The sequence below is a fragment of the Branchiostoma floridae genome, chromosome 6 (assembly GCF_000003815.2).
Source record: "Branchiostoma floridae strain S238N-H82 chromosome 6, Bfl_VNyyK, whole genome shotgun sequence".
NCBI lineage: Eukaryota > Metazoa > Chordata > Leptocardii > Amphioxiformes > Branchiostomatidae > Branchiostoma > Branchiostoma floridae.
In genome coordinates this window covers 976,871-997,475 of record NC_049984.1, presented here as the reverse complement: position 1 = coordinate 997,475, position 20,605 = coordinate 976,871, and the positions used below count along the sequence as shown (strand labels likewise).

The 20,605-nt window shown below is 44.8% G+C and overlaps 1 protein-coding gene across 1 annotated transcript in view; it reads left to right on the top strand.

Moving 5' to 3' along the window:
* LOC118417398 overlaps window positions 1-19,666 on the top strand; it is a 162,503-nt gene extending 142,837 nt beyond the window's left edge. The window contains exons 161-183 of the mRNA XM_035822954.1: window positions 186-298; window positions 1,047-1,265; window positions 2,794-2,901; window positions 3,959-4,087; window positions 5,490-5,648; window positions 5,714-5,791; window positions 5,846-6,082; window positions 7,188-7,337; window positions 7,814-8,041; window positions 8,659-8,745; window positions 8,819-8,902; window positions 9,084-9,248; window positions 9,755-9,921; window positions 10,466-10,628; window positions 12,580-12,666; window positions 13,329-13,458; window positions 14,406-14,666; window positions 15,036-15,310; window positions 15,761-15,877; window positions 16,267-16,479; window positions 17,141-17,301; window positions 17,710-17,876; window positions 18,247-19,666. Coding sequence (XP_035678847.1) covers window positions 186-298; window positions 1,047-1,265; window positions 2,794-2,901; window positions 3,959-4,087; window positions 5,490-5,648; window positions 5,714-5,791; window positions 5,846-6,082; window positions 7,188-7,337; window positions 7,814-8,041; window positions 8,659-8,745; window positions 8,819-8,902; window positions 9,084-9,248; window positions 9,755-9,921; window positions 10,466-10,628; window positions 12,580-12,666; window positions 13,329-13,458; window positions 14,406-14,666; window positions 15,036-15,310; window positions 15,761-15,877; window positions 16,267-16,479; window positions 17,141-17,301; window positions 17,710-17,876; window positions 18,247-18,386 — 3,638 coding nt within the window. The 3' untranslated portion in view covers window positions 18,387-19,666. The remainder of the gene's footprint in view (window positions 1-185; window positions 299-1,046; window positions 1,266-2,793; window positions 2,902-3,958; window positions 4,088-5,489; window positions 5,649-5,713; window positions 5,792-5,845; window positions 6,083-7,187; window positions 7,338-7,813; window positions 8,042-8,658; window positions 8,746-8,818; window positions 8,903-9,083; window positions 9,249-9,754; window positions 9,922-10,465; window positions 10,629-12,579; window positions 12,667-13,328; window positions 13,459-14,405; window positions 14,667-15,035; window positions 15,311-15,760; window positions 15,878-16,266; window positions 16,480-17,140; window positions 17,302-17,709; window positions 17,877-18,246) is intronic.
* Window positions 19,667-20,605: the final 939 nt, after the last annotated feature.

The following is a 20,605-nucleotide window of genomic DNA, read 5'->3' as shown; positions in this document are numbered from 1 at the left end:
CATTTAAAGTTAACTCCAAGTATATTACACATACCAGGTAATATTATCTCTATTTCTGTCCCTGTTGCAATGTGTCTGCTGGAGTGGTAGTTACATAGATATGTGGTACACAATGTCTGCTGTATTTACATATTTTAAGTCCCATGACAAAACAAGTCCACAACCCTCTCCTGTCACGTCTGCAGCTTTCCAGGCACAACAAGAGGCAGATGACCAGAAGGAGGAGGAGGCTCTGATGGCGGTTATCGATGAGCTGGACGCTGAGGACCAGCGCAGGAAACACATGGAGACCCTTGATGTGAGTTAACCCTTTGAGGGTCACGTAAAAAATTGGGAGGGATACAAGTAGCTACTCCTTTTCTGTCCCATTGCAATATCCTCAGAATACATGCTAAGGAATTCTGCATCTATGTTATGCTGCATTTAAGTGATTTGATTTTCAAAAGGTAGAATGAGGCTTGAACATTAAATAGGTCTTGCCAGAATCTGTCTCCACACTTTTCGTAATGTTAGTCCAGTCAGAACATGACCACACTATTACTACATTTTGTACATGTAACTCCAAGTGTAACCCCACAACTCCCCCCCTCCACCCCGGGAGTTAGTGTCCAGCCCTGAGCTAACAGAAAAAGAGAAGGCCCTGGTAGTTGCCTAGTTCATGTAACTGTAACCTGCATGTTTCCCCACCCCAGTACATGTAACTTTGTTTCCTCACCCCGTTAGTTAAGTTAAAGTTAAAGTCCTTCCCGCACCTGATGGCGCATAGGGCGGCGCCCATCTCCGTTTCAGTAGCCCTTGGGCCACACAATGCAATAACTACAGCAGGGGGCTAGTCCACTGGTAATCGTTTGTGTTCAACTCCCATACTCTTTCCCGAATGCTGAGTGCTAAGCAGAGAAAGCAGCATTACCATTTTTAAAGTCTTTTGTATGACTCGGCCGGGAATCGAACTCACAACATACTGAGGCGAACACTCTACCCACTCAGCCATTGCACCGGCACCTCACGCGATTACATGTATCTATAACTCTGTTTGTCCACCCCAGGAGTTGCTGTCCAGCCCTGAGCTAACAGAAGAAGAGAAAGCCCAGGTAGTAGCCCAGTACATGCAGCAGGCTGGGCTGGTGGAGCGAAGGTTCCAGGATTCGCTGGACGAGCAGAAAGACAAACTCCAGGCCAAACTGGCGGCCAGGAAACGGCACAGGGAAGAGCTGGCCAAGGAGGCAGCCGTCGCTAATGAGCTGGACACCATCAGCAAGGCTCAGGTAAGCACAAACTGTACTTAACACTGCGTTGATGTAGGTTAGACATCCAGGTAATACGATGCGCGAAAAAGTAGTTACTCAAGCAACGGGATATAGTTTTAGAAACGGCCAGAGGTTTCAACTACTGTACTATCCAGTAGTTTTTGTCAGTGACACTGAAGAGATCTTGTTGGAGAGGCTTTATCTTTCCTAACTGTGAATTTATGTAAAAGAGCTTGAAGAGCAGGATTATCCTAACTATGAATCAATATGCAACAATGCGTGGAAGACAATTTTTTTAAAGGTCTAGAAGCCACCAAGGTACTTAAACTGTGCATAATGCAAGGGGTCATAGCCAGCAGTACAGCACAGAAGACTTTTATTCTCATTGTAGCAATGCACATTGTAGCAAAGTGACTGGTAAATACAGGTATTAGTGATCCTCTTACATTTGAGATGCTTACATGTAGTTATGATAGTTACCAATCAGAAAAATGACACTTAGTATAACCATTACATCATAATTTTAATCTTTAATATGCTGATATTTAAAACTGACTGTTGCATTACCAATTCAAGCTAAACATGCTAATTTTTTATATTCTAAACATAGAAGCTCATTATACAGTGTAATACATGTACATGTAAAATGCCACGCTGCTGCTAATGCTGTCCATACATCAATAGTCCATTTATAGTTGTAAAGATGCCATTTTCCTCCTCATGCTTACCTATAGGATCCCCTAAAGGAAGCTGACAAGGTAGGCTTGTTGTCATGACAACGACCTTAAGTAACCCCGGGATGGAAGCACTAACGGTCTAACAGCTTAACCAATCAGATCAGGTTTCTGATCAGTAACCCTAACATGCCCTTCCTCCCCACCAGGAGAGTGGACTAGTGGTGGCAGTTTGTGCACATGGTCTAACTCTAACCTGCACATGTGGTGTTCTCATATGTTACTGCACTGATTGTTGGCATGTTTTTTTAAATAACCCAAATAAAACTAAAATTCTCATGTTTTGTCTAACCTGATGTAGTAGTTGAAGTTGGTTTAAGGAACAGAAATATAGACTCCTCAAGATATGTATGAAATTAATGTATGATATATACAACGTATTTGAAAATGCATGTTTATGTCTGTTTACACATCATCTTCATGTCACAAAGAGTGAAAAAAATGTATTTCTTTCATCGACTAGTTTTAGAATTCTGCAGTGTCAATAACAGTTTGGACCTTAAATCCCATGAACCCTTTCCTCAGGCATGCCATTATTCATGTCTTTGTGGTGAAAGTTGAGTTTTGATAAAGTTTGACTAGTTACACTATTTTCCTTGAACATCCCTAAACATACTCACTTTAAATTTAGATAAAGTATGTATAGCAGACCTTAAACCCAATGACCCCTTTCCACAGGCATACCATTATTCCTGTCTTTGTTTCATGTTTTGAGTAATAACACTAGTTGTCTTGAGCACCCCCTCACATACTCACCATAAGTTTAAATAAAGTATGTATAGCAATAGTAACCCCTGAACCACCTTGTCCAGGCGGCGCGAGGGCTGGCGGAGGCGTCCGACGCGATTGACCAGATCAAGGAGAAGACGGGAGCAGATGCTGCAGCAGGCCAGGCAGTGGAGGCACTGCACCAACAGCAGGTGAATATGTTAAATTTATTATATCGGGTGTATTTGCAGCCAGTAGATACCAAATGTGTTGAGTGATGAGGCTGATTGATGTTCTTGTTCTTGTTCTTGTTCTTGTTCTTGTTCTTGTACTGGATAACACTTCTAATTTGTGTTGGGGCAAACCATCCAGGGCGTAGTGCTGCTGTTTATTGGCCGTTCCTCAGGTGTTGCAGCACCTCTTCCTTAAACTTAACAGGATTAGCTTGAAGGGTGGTTGAATATGGTAGAGTATTCCAATCGATAGTGGTTCTTGGGAAATATGAATATTTGAGACAGTCTTTATTAGTCTTAATGGGTTTGTATGAGTTTGGGTGATTATGTCTAGATTGCCTTGGGTTCAGCTGCAAGTAGTAATCCACCGGTGGGGCTAGGAGATGTGGTCGAGGTGCCTTCTCAAGCACAGGACCCCCGTTTTACGTCCCTCCTGGAAGACTATTTCGTGGAACTCTTCGTGAAGCTACAGCATCCAGTCGTCCTTGGTTGGTCCCCCATCCAAGAACTGACCAGCCTGCACGTTGCTTAAATTTCGAGATCGAGGGATCAGGTGTATCCAACGTGCCACACGGATTATATGACTGTTTTATTATTGTGTGTAGGGGAATAATCTTGCAACCATTAATCTTACAAGCTACGAAATGTGCAATATTGTAAATTTTAAACAAAATCTACAGTTTAGTGCATGTCCATAGTGCTGAACTGCTGGTGGTTGTCATTTGGATGATGTTTGTGGAAGACACCCTGTTTTCAGCACCAGGGACAAGTATAGGCTATTGTATCTCTTTCTCTTGGGTATTAGAAATCCATACAAGTTGCTTCCTTCATTTGTTACGAACTGTTACAGCATTTAACTTAAACTATTCAAACCTTAAAGTTTGTAAATTGTGCAATTCTGGTATCACTATGAACCTTGAACCTTGCACCTTGAATTTTGAATCTTTAGCCTTGACTCTTGAACTTTGAACCTTGCACCTTGCATTTTAAACTTTGCACCTTGAGTCTTGAACCTTTATTCCTGAACCTTGCGCAGGTGGCTGAGCAGGCGGCGCTGGAGACCAGGCAGCGCCAGGAGGACCGGGAGGCGGGGCGGCAGCTGGACCAGGAGCTGGAGAACAGCAGTGTTGCCGTGGAGACACAGATGGAGGAGCAGAAGAGACTGGTGAGGAACTAAGGATTTTTTTTGCCTATACTAAAACCTTGTGATGTGCTGCAAGTCCTGTTCGTATACATGTTTGTTGACCACATTGTTATACACAGCTTAACCAACAGGAGGCCTGATTTGAGCATAGCCTGTGCAGCTGGTGCTGTTTGTTTACCTGTTTGTTTGTTTGTTTATATTTACAGCTGCTGGACCAACAGAAGGCCCAGTTTGAGCGAGACCTGGTGCTGTTTGTTTACTGTTTGTTTGTTTGTTTGTTTATATTTACAGCTGCTGGACCAGCAGAAGGCCCAGTTTGAGCGGGACCTGGTGCTGGTGCTGTTTGTTTACCTGTTTGTTTGTTTATATTTACAGCTGCTGGATCAGCAGAAGGCCCAGTTTGAGCGGGACCTTGTCCTGAAGAAGAAGGAACAGAACCTGACGGAGGACCAGGTGAAACAGATGCTGGTGCCGTTTGTTTACCTGTTTGTTTGTTTGTTTGTTTGTTTATATTTACAGCTGCTGGACCAACAGAAGGCCCAGTTTGAGTGGGACCTGGTGCTGAAGAGGAAAGAATAGAACCTGACGGAGGACCAGGTGAAACAGATGCTGGTGCCATTTGTTTACCTGTTTGTTTGTTTGTTTGTTTATATTTACAGCTGCTGGACCAGCAGAAGGCCCAGTTTGAGTGGGACCTGGTGCTGAAGAGGAAAGAATAGAACCTGACGGAGGACCAGGCAAAACAGATGCTGGTGCCATTTGTTTACCTGTTTGTTTGTTTGTTTATATTTACAGCTGCTGGACCAGCAGAAGGCCCAGTTTGAGCGAGACCTGGTGCTGAAGAAGAAAGAACAGAACCTGACGGAGGACCAGCTGAAACAGATGCTGGTGCTGTTTGTTTACCTGTTTGTTTGTTTATATTTACAGCTGCTGGACCAACAGAAGGCCCAGTTTGAGCGGGACCTGGTGCTGAAGAGGAAAGAATAGAACCTGATGGAGGACCAGGCAAAACAGATGCTGGTGCCATTTGTTTACCTGTTTGTTTGTTTGTTTATATTTACAGCTGCTGGACCAGCAGAAGGCCCAGTTTGATCGGGACCTGGTGCTGAAGAGGAAAGAACAGAACCTGACGGAGGACCAGCTGAAACAGATGCTGGTGCTGTTTGTTTACCTGTTTGTTTGTTTGTTTATATTTACAGCTGCTGGACCAGCAGAAGGCCCAGTTTGAGCGGGACCTGGTGCTGGTGCTGTTTGTTTACCTGTTTGTTTGTTTGTTTATATTTACAGCTGCTGGACCAACAGAAGGCCCAGTTTGATCGGGACCTGGTGCTGAAGAAGAAAGAACAGAACCTGACAGAGGACCAGGTGAAACAGATGCTGGTGCCGTTTGTTTACCTGTTTGTTTGTTTGTTTATATTTACAGCTGCTGGACCAGCAGAAGGCCCAGTTTGAGCGGGACCTGGTCCTGAAGAAGAAGGAACAGAACCTGACGGAGGACCAGGTGAAACAGATGCTGGTGCCTTTTGTTTACCTGTTTGTTTGTTTGTTTATATTTACAGCTGCTGGACCAGCAGAAGGCCCAGTTTGAGCGGGACCTGGTGCTGGTGCTGTTTGTTTACCTGTTTGTTTGTTTGTTTATATTTACAGCTGCTGGACCAGCAGAAGGCCCAGTTTGAGCGGGACCTGGTGCTGAAGAGGAAGGAACAGAACCTGACGGAGGACCAGGTGAAACAGATGCTGGTGCCATTTGTTTACCTGTTTGTTTGTTTATATTTACAGCTGCTGGACCAACAGAAGGCCCAGTTTGAGCGGGACCTGGTGCTGGTGCTGTTTGTTTACCTGTTTGTTTGTTTGTTTGTTTGTTTATGTTTACAGCTGCTGGACCAGCAGAAGGCCCAGTTTGAGCGAGACCTGGTCCTGAAGAGGAAAGAACAGAACCTAACAGAGGACCAGGTGAAAAAGATGCTGGCTGCTCACCAACAGGAGATGGAGAAGGTCACAGAGAACATGGACAAGGTCAGTACTTTCTTCTTGTGACCAACAATGAACAAGATGATAGTAGATTATTACAGTGATGTACAAAGACAAGGAGGAAATTTTCAATCTTTTGCCAAATCAATGCTCAAATAGAGGTTGACACTATATAGATTTATTAGCTACTTCCATACACAAAGTTATTTTTTTACAAAGAATGTTTTGGTCAGTCCTCTCCTTCTTGGGTCATTTCCACTTGAGAATTGCCAAAGTGCTGATAGAAAGCAAATGATGGAATTAGCGGATAACACCTTCATTTATTCCACCATGAAGTTTGTGCCACGGATCAAATCAGAGCGTGTCTGTGCGTTGCATTCATTACGATTGAGTTTTCTTGCCTGATGTTGTTTGAAATGAACACTAACCCCCTCCCTGTACAAGCCGCCCCACGGAGAGGCGTCTGGTCTGCTCGGACTGTTAGCAGACATGTGGCAGGTTGGACAGTAGACATGGTGCTGTAGGCAGGGTGGCTTCGCTACAACAAGCTCCTGTAGTCATGAAATTACCTGCCTGGCTTAAATGAGGTGTTTGCTTTTCAGTCCAGAACAGCCTTACTTTGTGGTGAAGCAGAAATTTCCATTTTTTTGTGTGTGTGTGTGTTTCTGAAGTCTGCAAGCTTTCTGCCCATGCATACTGGCTCTCCAATTTAAAATGAGCTCAGGTTCTCAGGTGATGTTATCTGGGTTGTAAATCTCCAGCTTCCAGTTGGTATATTGTAACCACGTTTACAGTTTGTCTCCTTGGTGTGCCAGCTGAGATGACCAAGCGCTTGTACAGTTAATCTGGTGACGCGTATAGTCCAGGTGACTTAAATGGCTTTATAACCATTAATTTGTGCAGGAAAACAAAGTTGACTTGCACATCTTCATAGACTAATTAGTAAGACATATTCAAATTGTCAATGAATTAAAGACCAAACATTTAAATGAAGACTTGTTCCAGTGACTTTATTCTGCAGAAAGCTAGTTTAGGAATATTGGATACCAGTCTAACAAAATGTATGAAGACTGAAAAGTTAGATGGAAACTATAGGAGACTTAGAGTATGCAATTGTATAAGTCTCAAGATTCCTATGATGTCTCCTCAGGAGAAAGAGCGACAGAAGAACACACTGGCAAAGAAGCTGGAGGAAAGGAAGCGTCAGAAGGCGGCTCAGCTGGCCGAGAAGCACGAGGCAGAGATGGCTCAGGTGCTGATGCAGCAACAACAGGACAGGGAGAACCTGGCTACTCAGCAGGTACGGAGGGGGATTCTTACAGGGGGGTCTTACAGGGGGGTCTTACAGGGGGTATACATGGGGCCGAGAAGCACGAGGCTGAGATGGCTCAGGTGCTGATGCAGCAGCAACAGGACAGGGAGAACCTGGCAACTCAGCAGGTACGGAGGGGGGTCTTACAGGGGAGTCTCACAGGGGGGTCTTACAGGGGGTATACAGGGGGGTTATACAGGGACTGAAGCACAAGGCAGAGATGGCTCGGGTGCTGATGCAACAGCAACAGGACGGAGAACCTGGCAACTCAGCAGGTACGGAGGGGGGTCTTAGATGGGTCTTACAGAGGGGTCCTGGTACACAAAGTTTCAGGGGATTTGATATTCAACATTTCCTCCCAGGGATCTGTTTCCATGATATGTTGCTATCTAAATTTTCATGTACTTTCAAAGTGAACGAAGGTCAAAGAACTGCATAATGATGACCTACTTGACTCCCCACAGCTCCTGGACCACGAGAAGTCGACCTTGGTGGACTCCATCCAAGGTCAGGATGGTAAGAAGGCGGAGAACATCATCTACCGCGTGATGAAGCAGCGCCACCTGAAGGAGACGGTCCGGCTGGACGAGCAGCAGCGCCGGGAAGCGGAGGCGGCAAAGGCCGCGGCGCGAGCACAGGCAGCAGAGAGGAGGCAACAGGAGAGGGACAGGCTGGTGTCCCAACAGGAGCAGGTAGGGGGAGCTGTTGTGTCAGGCTAGGTGTGTAATTGATGATATATGTAGAAACAGCGAAGGCTGCGGCACAAGCACAGGCAGCAGAGAGGAGGCAACAGGAGAGGGACAGGCTGGTGTCCCAACAGGAGCAGGTAGGGGGAGCTGTTGTGTCAGGCTAGGTGTGTAATTGATGATATATGTAGAAACAGCGAAGGCTGCGGCACAAGCACAGGCAGCAGAGAGGAGGCAACAGGAGAGGGACAGGCTGGTGTCCCAACAGGAGCAGGTAGGGGGAGCTGTTGTGTCTGAGTTAAGCATCCTGCTGGCCTTAAGTTGATGACGTACATGTACATAGGAGCAGTATCAGCGCAATTACTTTAGAGCCAAATCAATGGATGTCAAACTAAAGGGTAATGCTTCAGATGAAACAAACGCTTTTTCGTTAGCTGATAGTACATTGAATCTTAGCCATTTTTACCCAAGCTTGTTATACCCCACCACAACAGATCGTCCCTACTCTTCTCTGTAAGTGTGCGGGGTTGTTTTGCGTGCAGATGGATGATACTGAAATGTGTAACAAGACATGTATTTCAACAAGATGAAATAAACGTTAATCGTCCTGTTGTTGTCCGCAGGACCTGCTTGAGTTGGTGACCAACGCCGGCTCCCTGACGGCTCCAGAACTCGCCAAGAGGAAGGCAGAGCTGCAGCAGGCACACAAGGTACATGGAGTACTGTTGTATATGATGTTATTTATTGGTACATGCAATCCTTCTTGTCTCATATCACACCCAGAAACAGCTTGCAATCTTCCACAAGCTGTCAGCCACCCTCAATAATTTCTACTGTTCCCTGATGGACATTATATATGTCGATCATGTTCAGCACACACAAAAGTAATCCTTTTCTCGTGTCGTACACAGAAACTGCTGTCAGACTACGACAAGCTGCCGACTGCCCTGTAGAACTGTGTGATCATGTTGAGCACATACCAAAGAAATCCTTTGGGGAATTTTTACATCTTCTTACCTTAAACTTCCTTTTCTCTCGTCTTACACAGAAACAGATGGCAGACTTTGACAAGCGGACGGCGGCGCTGCTCGCGGAGGCTGAGAAGGACGTGCTGCCATCTCTGCAGATCGACCACGCCCACGCGCGTCTTGAGCTGCGGGAGAAACAGCTGAAGGAGCTGGCGGACGCTATGAAGAACCTCTCACCTGAACAGGTCAGTCTGCAGGCAGGGATCAGCAACCTGGGGGTCTGTAGGGGGTTATGGTTGGGGCTAGGCACTTCAGGGGTCTGTATGGGGGCAGGCAGGGGTGGGGTCTATATGGGGAGCTGATCTCTGCATGCAGACTGTCCCGTTCACACTATTCATTGATACCTAGGACTACAATAACACCTAGAGCACTCATAACCTAGGCTTATCCAGACTATCAACAACATTGTTAAAAAGAAGTTGCAACGTCACATGTTTCTACCTTACATTTGCTTGCACTTTGGATGTCAGGTATCTTCTGTGATATAAGAATTACTAAAAGTTGTTATTTGCTAGAACTGCATCAGTATAAGACCACCTGTAACACTGGCTGCCATACTGATGATGAATACTTGCATTTTGGATGTAAGGTATCTAAGGTGATTCAGAATTGGTAAAAGGTGCCAGTTGCTATAGCAGTGCTACAGAAAAATACCCCCTGTAAAACTGGACCACCCCCCTCCCCCCCACAGGCTGCCCTTATCGAGGAGTACGCCCAGGACGCAGAGAAGGCGGCGGAAGCGGCGAGAGACTTCCGTGAGACGAAGATGAAGGAACTGAACCAGCAGATGGAGAAGATCAAGGAGGAGAAGAGGAGGAAGGAGGAGGAGAGGAAGAAGAAACTCAGGGACCAAGTGAGGTGAGTGGTATCTGTGCATCTCTGGGGGAGAAAGATGAGGCTCTGTTCTTCAAATCCGGCTTCTAATTTCTCTTTGTATGTCAAGAGTTTGTTTCACAAAGTTTTTCTTCGTTCCCATGTACAAACATTAGGATAGTGTTGATTCTCTACAGTACAAATTTTGAGCTCTTTCAGCACAATTTGAAGTTTTCACATTATGGTAGAGTGATACTAGAAGATTTCTTCAAGACACTTGACCTGCTTTTTTAAGACGTAGCTTCACCTGTTCCCTACTGCGCCCTTGAGCAGGAGAGTTGGGGGTTATCGTTAGTGTTAGGGTAAAGGTTAGGGTTAGGAGTTAGGGTTGAAAGGGTTACATCTAAGGGTTAGGCTTGGGGTTAGGGCTAGGGTTAGGGTTAGACCTAAGAGTATTAAATACCTATCTTGACCTTTCCCCTTCAGTGCTCTGGAACAGGAGATAGAGGAGGAGAGAAAGAGGGATGAGTGTTAGGGTTAGCCATTGGGGTTAGACCTGAGTGTATTAAACACCTATCCTCCCCTTCAGTGCCCTTGAGCAGGAGATTGAGGAGGAGAGAAAGAGGGATGAGAAGAGAGAGCAGGAGAGGCTGGCGGACCGGGAGAAGAGAGCGAAGGCTCAGCTGGAGGAGAGAGAGAAGCAGAAGAGGAAGGAGGTCGAGCAGATGAACGTCACCGAGGATGAGAAGGAGGTGAGACAGACACTTGAAGACATGAAAGATACTAAGAAATGGTTTGATAAGATTCTAATAGTGACAATCAAGTAAATTAAGACAGCCATTTTCAGTATCCAGTATTCTATACGATATCAGAAAATCACTTACTATAATTGATTTTATTATCAAGTTTATAGTTTTTCTCACTTCCAAACCAGAGTGTACAAGTTCCTGTAACAATGAATTTTTTTTTCCTTTTTCTGAATAAAAAAAAATTGATGAGTTTGAGTTTATTCAGAATTACCTTTAGTTAACAATATACATGTACATTTCAGCTACTGTTCCTGCTGTGGTCCGTAGCAACATACAAAACTGGACAGAAACTACATGACACGCAGGAACATAATGCAGGGCTAACTTGATTTAGAGTTTGTTGAAACACATGTTCAGGGCTGGAAATACCACCTGCATATGCAGGTTAGTGCAGGTAAAATTGGAGCTGTGCAGGTATTTTTAGTGTCTACCTGCACCTAACCTGCACTGGTCCATGTACATAAATGTCCAATGGTGTAGGTGTATATGGATTGTACCACCTATTAAGTATAAAAGAAAAAAAGCAATGGTTCCTGAACAATTTTAGTATAATCCATACTTCTTAAAAAGAGTGTTGCAGGTAAAGTTTGTCTGGTGCAGGTAATTTTCAATGTTACCTGCACCAGTGCAGGTATGCAGAAAAATTATTTCGAGCCCTTCATGTTGCATATCAAGTAAATACACATCTGTTTCAGATGCTGCAGTGTGTCATCCTGTGTAGGGTGGGGTTAATAACAGAATTCTGTGCAAACTTAATGATTGTTTCTGCTCCAGAGGATTCTAGCGGAGTACAGGTCGTTGACCCAGGCCATGGGGACGGCGCAGGGCCCGGCGAGACCCATGCTGAGGGCACGACTGGACGCTCTCATGAGCCTGGGCTGCTTCAGCGTAATAACTCGGTTTTGGCTGGGTGTCTCTTCACAGAAATGTAGAAAAAATGTTTTCACACAGATGTAATAACTAGAGCATTTTGTAGCTCAGCTGCTTCAGCGTAATAAGTTGGTTTCAGCCTGGTGTTTTTCACAGAGATGTAGAGAAAATAAAGTATAGTAGGGCTGAATCAGGGTAGTAACTCAGTTTCAGCCTGGTGTTTTTCACAGAGATGTAACAACTAGAGCATTTTGTAACTCGACCGCATCAGGGTAGAAACATGATTTTTTTCACAGAGATGTAGGGGAAAAGTATAATAGGGCTGCTTCACTATGATAACAAGGTTTCAGCCTGGTGTTTTTTTCCCACAGGTGCAAAGACTAGTCTAAGAGTATGTCGCTTGGCTACTTTCGCATAATAAGCTGGCATTACCCAGTTGTATAGGAGTCACAACATATAAACAACAGCACTGTTTATATTGTAGTTAGAACAACAGTATAACCCTTATTTCTAGGAAACCTGTTGTGTTCATACTGCAGTTACTGTAGTGTTAATCAGAGCTTTTATGTTCACTTGTAGAAGCAGGAAGTGCATAATTTTAACCACAAACCATTTCTTTCCAGGACTGTTGGACACTAAACGAGGTGTAACAAAGCAGCAGACATTAGCCAGTATTTACATGTACAACTTTTATGTCGAGCAGGTTTAACTCGTCAGACTGAGTGCACTGGTTTGTACAGTAGGGTGCTGGTGATACTTTGCAGGTTTGGTTTGGTTTGATACAGATCTTTATTAGTGACTGATATGTTAGTATTCTTCCTGGAGTCCGGGTGATTTGTAGAGTATCACCAACTCTAGACGGAAGGATTTGCACCATCGACACCGTACCATCGTAGAAAGAAGACTAATAATAATAGCAATAATACCAAACTTTTGGTGTTAGATACTCTAGAAGGTACAAAATGTACAGAGTGACTGTGTGTGTAATAAGTGCTGTTGACTGACTGATTGTTGCTTGTTACAGAAACTTCTGCGAGAACATGAGGAGAACATGCTGAAGCTCAACGAGGCCATGCAAAAGGACCAGGAGCGCAGCAAGGCCGCTCTCAAGGTTTGTTTGTTTGTTTGTTTGTTTGTTTGTTCTAGAAACTTCTGCGAGAGCATGAGGAGCATTCTGAAGGCCGCTCTCAAGGGGGCGGGTCCAGGGGAAACTTTTGGGCAAAATCTGTTCTTATGCATGTTGAAATAAATATCGTCTGTGAAAAGGATGTTTGGAGCTTCCAACATGATCCCATAAAGTTTGAAATTGAAAAAAAACAGTTGAAATTTGGAACAAAGGTCTGAAAATACTACCAACATTATGCTTGTTTTCAGCAAACATGTAAACATTCATATCCTATCCTTATGCAAGACAACAGTACTTATAACATCTGACATTACTATGAGGCACCTGAAAAGCATTCAGTTTATTCCTAGTCAGAACATCTTGTCAATTACTGTAAATGCAGAAACTTTCAGAGTGGTTTAATGTTCGCAGTTTTTGCGGTGGCCACTTCATCACGAACTTAAAACCACCACGAACATTTTTCCATAGCAGTAAAAGACTACAGTGCATGGTGCTACTGCGAAATTAAAACCACCGCGAAAAGTCCTTTTCCCGCTACTGCGAAATTAAATTCCCGCAAACTTAAATACATTTACAGTATGTCTTATTCTGTGAGATGACATCACTCCTTGTGCCTGCTCTGAGACGTCTTATTTCTCCCACCTCAGGCGAAGCTGGAGGCCCGTCGTGAGAAGAAGCGGAAGGCCCAGCTGGCCATGATCGAGGAGGAGGGGAAGAAGGAGGAGTACGAGGAGGAGAGGAGAGCCAACGAGCAGCTGAACAGGATCAGCATGGAAGGTACTAATAAAGGGGTGGAGCTGTGAGCTGTGGGGAGGGGAGGCCCATGGGAGCTGTGGGGAGGGAGGCCCGTGGGAGCTATGGGGAGGGGAGGCCCATGAGAGCTGTGGGGATGGAGGCCCATGGGAGCTGTAGGGAGGGGAGGCCCATGGGAGCTGTGGGGAGGGGAGGCCCATGGGAGCTGTGGGGAGGGGAGGCCCATGGGAGCTGTAGGGAGGGGAGGCCCATGGGAGCTGTGGGGAGGGGACGGGAGGCCCATGGGAACTGTGGGGAGGGGAGGCCCATGGGTGCTGTGGGGAGGGGAGGCCCATGGGTGCTGTGGGGAGGGGAGGCCCATGGGAGCTGTGGGGAGGGGAGGCCCATGGGAGCTGTGGGGAGGGGAGGCCCATGGGAGCTGTGGGGAGGGGAGGCCCATGGGAGCTGTGGGGAGGGGAGGCCCATGGGAGCTGTGGGGAGGGGAGGCCCATACGAGCAGAGATCTGGGTTAGGGTGATGCATAGGGAGGAGCGAGAGGAGAGGGGAACCAATGAACTGCTGAACAGGATCAGTGTCAAAGCTGTAACTGGGGGGCTTGGGGAGAGAAGGGAAGGGAAGTAAGGAGAAAGGGATGGAGGGGAACAAAGGGTGTGGTAAAGTGGGGAGCAGAGCCAACAACTGTTGGATAGTATCAGTGTGAAAAGAATGGGAGGGGAAATGGAGTTAAAAGGAAGGAAGGGTGGTGTTGGTGAAGACGAGGGACAAAAGACAACAATGCAGAGAACAGAACGGAAGACTATGAGGAGTAGACGAGAGGATGACCAATGGACAGGAGCAGTGTGGTAGTCTTACTTCTCACTTGACTTGTGGCCCACGAGCCTTAACCTGACGTGTGTCTCATGTTCTGGAAGCAGCTCCTATTGAAGTTTCAGTCATTCAGAGTGAATAACATCAATTACCACCCCCCATAGGTGCAAAGGAGTTCGAGAGAACAAACAACCAGATGCTGCGACCTTCAACACCAAACGCCCTTGACGAGGAGGGTCAGAGGTCAGCCCCCGGTATCCCATCAGGCCCCCTGGTGCCCGCGGGTGACCTGAAGCTGCCGTTCCCGGCCGGGTCACCCCAGGAGCAGGACTTCATGGACCTGTTGGTGAAGTCTCCGCTGTTCCAACACATCACTGAGATAGAGGACATGCTGAAGAACTCACTGCCTGGTGGCAATGTCATTGGTAAGTCTCATGGTGCAGATATCTGGCAGGAAGCATAGAAAGTACCTAGGGCTCTTGAGGAAAGGATTGTCAGCATGTGTTGGTTAAGCTGATTTGCATATTAGGGTGCTGCAACATTATTGGTAAGTCTCACCTTGCAAACACCTGGTCACATTGTGAAAAGGGCTTATGATAAAAGCTAACATTGTGTACAATGTGTATAGAGAGAAGGTCTCTTCACAACACAACAACATGGAATATGGTTTTGCATGTACTGCCTTGAATGTAAGAGAAATACGATTTTATACCATAAAAGAGCCTGTTAAGAAACCAGAGTTACTGCTTAAGAGAAGATTCTCATGTCCTACCCTCCCTACCCCCCATCCCCAGGTGCGAAGACCGACCGGCCGTACCTGGACATTAAGGACGCCCAGTGGCTGTGCTCCGGTGACCTGATGGCCGTCGACATCAACGACCTGACACCCAGTCACTTTGTCGTGTACCGCTTCGGCGTCTTTATCACGCAGCTGCTCAGCCGCCATCTTGGGTCGCCTGAGGTCACCCTGCTGCTTGCGTCCAACCTGCCGCCCAACGACTACGAGAGGAACGCGTTCCGCCACTCGTTCCTGTACCAGAGCGCCAAGAAGATCCTCTTCATCAGGAAGGTGGGAGACGATGATTATCTAGTGTACAAATGTGCACAGTCAGCTACAACTGATTTGGACACACCCTCCAATCTGTCCTTAATGTTCACTCATAATTGATGTATGTTTACTGATGTAGCCCAACTTCCTATTGACAGTATTGTCCTAAAAAAGCATTGCTACATGATTTGCCTCTGACAAAATTTGTTCTCCATTGAAGGGTTGAAGATTGAAGGAATGAAGAGGTGTGACAATAGCTATAGGATCAAATCTCTATACTATTTGATATCACCATAAAACGTTACAAATCTCAGCACAAAGAGATTGTTTCTGTTGTGAGGTATTGGGTTTCAGAAAATTGTGAAGGTGTAACCTTGTAGGCTGTTGACACAGACAGGCCTGTAAACCCCTTTAATGTTTCATCTGTGTCTACAACTGAAAGAGTCTTTATCATAAACTCTTGATTTTCAGGAGCGTATGGAGTCAGTGGGAGAGTTTGTGGTGGTTCTACTCCACTGCCTGGCACACATCAAGGTCAACGACCTGGCGGATGACAACAACCCCTACTTCCTGCGGGAGTTCTACAAGGTTAGCTCTTCCTGTAGTTACCGAGTCTGGGTTCACATTGACCATCTGTAATTTATGTCAAATATTTCAGATAAGGTAGTTGGCAAAAAGTTTTACAGCTTGCAATTTATGAACAGCATTTTTTCCATGTTGTTACATCTTTGTTCTGTCATTTGTTGTTGTGATGGTGTTTTAATAAAAAATAATAATTGCACTAAGATTTCTTTGAATTCTGAGTAGCTTAACTTAAGGTAATCTAATGGCTGGTGGTACAAAAAATGCAAATTGCAGTTCAAGACCATCTTCATGATGACTTTTATCAAAACAGATAAACTTGCAAGTTATTATCTTAATCTTAAAGTTTATAATGTGTTACAAAAGGGAAATGTGAAATAACTGTATCTCCCCAGGCCATCAAGCTGTGTTGCCAGGACATGTTCTTCGCCCGTTCCCGCTCCACCAACACGAGCTCAGCCCTGATTGGTGGGCGGCCGGCCAATGGCAGGACTGCGCTGGAGGCGGCCTTCCGGCACAGCACGACGTCGGAGAAGCGTGGGCATGTCGTGAGCGAACTCATCAACACGAAGGTCACGGCGCCGGTCGAGGCTGAGTTCTCCTCACAGGTGAGGCTGAACCAAATTATTTCTGTGGTTCTGTGGTAGCCTAGGGAATGTTGGAAAAAGTGTGTCCCGTGGGACAGAGCTACTTAGAAATGCGGTGTAAATACTAGACAACTGCTGCCCACCCGTGTCAGTATAATCAAATACTGGATACTCGAGCTCGCCGGAGTGAGTGAGTGAGTGAGTGAGTGAGTGGATACTACATACTACATGTACTACAGCTAGTTTCTTAGACTCTTTAAGAAGCAATGTAGCAAGAGGTCAAGAGGGAAACATAGGAAAACTATTATCTTACTATAGTTTATTCCCTAAAACTGTGGTTGCCAGAAATTTAAAAATTGTCCAGCTGTGCTACTAGTCTTCTTTTGATGGACGACATATGCACACATACTCATATAAGCCTGTTTATTGATGGCAAGACAGAATAATAACTCATTCATTGCATTTAAATCCGTTTGCCTTTTTTGCTACAAGCAATGGTAGTGCACCTTCCTGTAAGCTGAAATCTGATATGACTTATTTTCATTTCCATGACATTTGCAGGAACCCACCTCTTAACACATCTCCATCCAGCCTGTATTTACAGAATGTAGCTTCTCCTCAGTGTTACAACCATTCAATACATCTGCAAACCATCTACATCTGTTTCCCTATATCCTTGCAGCATGTGTCGGAGCGGATGGCAAACTACCAGGACTTCACTGGGAACTCCCAGCTACGCGGCGCGTTGACCAGTCAGAACCGGTCGGGACCGGCTACAGACATCATCGCGGCCAAGCTGAGACAACTCCGGGGCAAGAAGGAGCCACAAGGATCACAGGACAGGTGAGGGGTGCTTGTAGTGATCTTGAGACTTACGTAACGGTTATACTTTGAAAAAGCATCTTCAGATTGTGAGGTACTGATTTGCCTTGCAAGAGTTTAACAGGAATTTGTCTAAGGCACTTTATCTGGAAACCTTATCATAATTGCGACCAGACATGTATAACAACTACAACCTTGGTATTTGATGTACAAATCTGTTCTTGCCTTGTATATATTGTTGTATAGTTTGTAAGTTTGTAAAGCAGTGCACAATCTCACAGAGAGCCTGACCCATGCGAAGAAAAATGGAAATAAATAAAATCATTACTTTAGCCAAAAAGGTATAATGTTTGAAGCAGCTGCAGCTTGTGGTACGCGTTATTTGTTTGTTTGTTTGTTTGTTTATTTGACAATCATTCTCCCCCACAGACCCGCCAAGCCGCCCGCAGCCCCTGCAGCCCTCCGCAGCCACAGGGACCTCCTCAGGTCACAGGTCAGCGACCTGCAGGGCAAGCTGGACCACCTGACAGCAGAGCTGACCCAGGTGGTGAAGTCTGAGCAGGAGCTTAGCAGTGGCATCGACAGGGCCATGTCTGGTATGCTCTCTCTTCTGTTTGCCTAGTCCTGTTGTACAATCATTCAATTCACATATACAAGTTATTAAACAGTTTCTAAACTTTTTTTTATATCAGGAAATTTTCGTTTCTTTGATTTGTAATCACTGTGTCCTGGGATGGTATGATGGAATTTTATCCAAGTTGGTGTCACAATTAATTGTAACTTGTAACAGAGTATTCCATCCTGACCCACCAGTATTTTCTCCCCAGGTTCTGTTGTTGTTGATGCATCCAGTCTCTTCAGTTCTGACCAGCTGACTATAATTCCTCTCCAAGTCCTGTCGTTATTAGTTTTTATTCATTGTTAAAAATGCTATTCAGTTCTGACCAGGCTGTATATTCTCCCCAGGCACGTCGCCCCCCTCCCACCTGGAGCAGTCCCAGCAGCAGCTGGCCACCCTGCAGCTCCGCAGGGAGAACATCACCAAGCGCATCGCGCACCTCGAGGCAGAGGTCACCAAGAAACAGGAGGCCATGCTCGCCAAGTAAACACGGCACCATGGCAACTGCCAAATAAACATGTTTCCATGTGTCCATGTTCCAACTGGAACATGGACACGTTACCATGGCAAATGCTAAATTAGAATATGACAACGGAAATTAATAAAAAATGTGCCACCTAACCAAGAGAGCTGCCAAGTTTGAAGTTTTCAACCATTGCAACTGCTGTGTAGAAAGATTCGTCTGTTGTATGAAAACTCAAAATGCTGATGTTGGGATGAAGAAGGAATGACCCAACACTCCCTGGGACTTGTATCTTCCAGGATATGTAATAAACACCAAATCCTGCCAAGCAAACTTTTCTCTGTAACACTAACAGGCAGCTTGATTTGAGACCCGGGTATCTAGCTTCAGTTTGATTTTTTTAAACAACCCCATTCCAAAAAAAATTTGTTTGGCAACTTTGAGCTTCAAGGCACAAATTCATCATCAAATAGACAACTAGACTGAAGGGTAATGTACTTTCTAAGCAATCAGCTATGCAGTTTCAGTTTGACAGTATTTTACACTTGTATAAGCCAGTTCCAGAATGCTGTGTGGCAATGTTGAAGCCAGACATGTGATACTATGCAGTGCAACATTCCCACGTATGTTTCATACACAAATATATTCATGTATGAAAAGGATTTTGTATCAATTTTACTTTGACTTTGTGACATTTTGATTTGTGTCCGTTTTTTTTACTCATTTTAATGTTCTGTTTTTGTCTTTTAGTACTGATATAAACTTTTTATTCCACAATAGATATTTAGGTAGTAGGTAGTGCTGTAGATATGAAATCTGTATGGTTTGGTAAGAGTGTACATAATTTGAAAGATGGAAATTATAAGAAATTTTTGAATCCCCCGCACAAATTTGTTATATAGTTGGTATTGTGACATTAAGGGACATTGATGGTGTAGAAATCTGGGCATGCATTTCTTACGTCATCGGACTGTTCCATGTGCAGTACAGGGGTGTAACATTGTACTCAATGGACCACCCAATATAATATGTACTTTTAAGGGAAATTATTGGTCCAGCTATTTTTCTACAACTGAAATTTTGGTCAATGTGCATTTTGCAATGAGAGGTGCAATTTTAAGAATGTACACAGTAATATTTGTATAAAGGATCCATGCAATAGGTAAATCATTGCAATGAAATCATGGTGTGAGGACCTAGGAATGTATATATTTTTGCACAGCTCTTTTGCACAATATAGAATTAGGAGACACTGTGCACTTTTGCACTGGACCATCTTGAATAAAGGCTATTGTTTTATTACATTGGAGTATTTTGTGTATTCATTGTTGCATGCTGTTAGATATCATGAGATACTACATACAGAATCACCTGAAGGTGCTAGTTGACAGTCCAGTCCTTTTTCTTCTGAATATTGTACAGACATCCGAAAATAGTTTCATCAGGTGGGTAGAATATAGGATATAGGAGAATTCTTTTACGCAACCAGCAGTTACATTGCTTAGGTTTCGATGTCTCTCAGACACCTTCGACAGAGCTTCTAACTGGAGTTCTGTAAACATAAGCAATGTAAGTACCTGGTTGTGTAAAAAGAATTCTCCTATATCCTATTGTACAGACATATCCTGGATGCCAGCCTTGTAAGCTCGAGTCACCTGGTACAGCCACCTGTGGAGTCTCTTACAAAATGTATTGCTTAATACATTGAATTACGTGTTAGTGAATTGTCCTACACTAGGAAAAGGAGATTAAAAAAAGAACCGCCTTGACTAGGCCTGGGGTTATGGACCATTTGATTGGGCAAAAATAAGTAGAATGGTTGGCCAGTAAAGCCAGTCTTCGGGAAGAGTAACATTTTCTTCCTGTTACTGAGCGACAAATGAAACCCAATGGTGGCAAAACTCCTCTGGCAAATTATTAGCCCGATAGCCAGCATTGTTTAAGTCTCGTAAGGACTACTGCTTTCATAGCAGGAAAGGGGTGTAAAGAATCAGTATGTTATTACTGACGGATAAGTAGTAAAATACGTAGCAATGATCAGACATACAAAGGGAAATAGCTTGGAAAGTAGAGTTATGTCTAATGCTAGGCTTTTGCAGAACGAGCCAGAAATGTATTGATTTTTTTTTCAGTAATCAACTGCCTGCTCTTCTGTTACTTTGAGCCAGACGGACTGGGCGTTGATATTGCCGCCAAACTACCTGACGTACTTAAGCAACCATGGGGACGACAAACATGTCCGG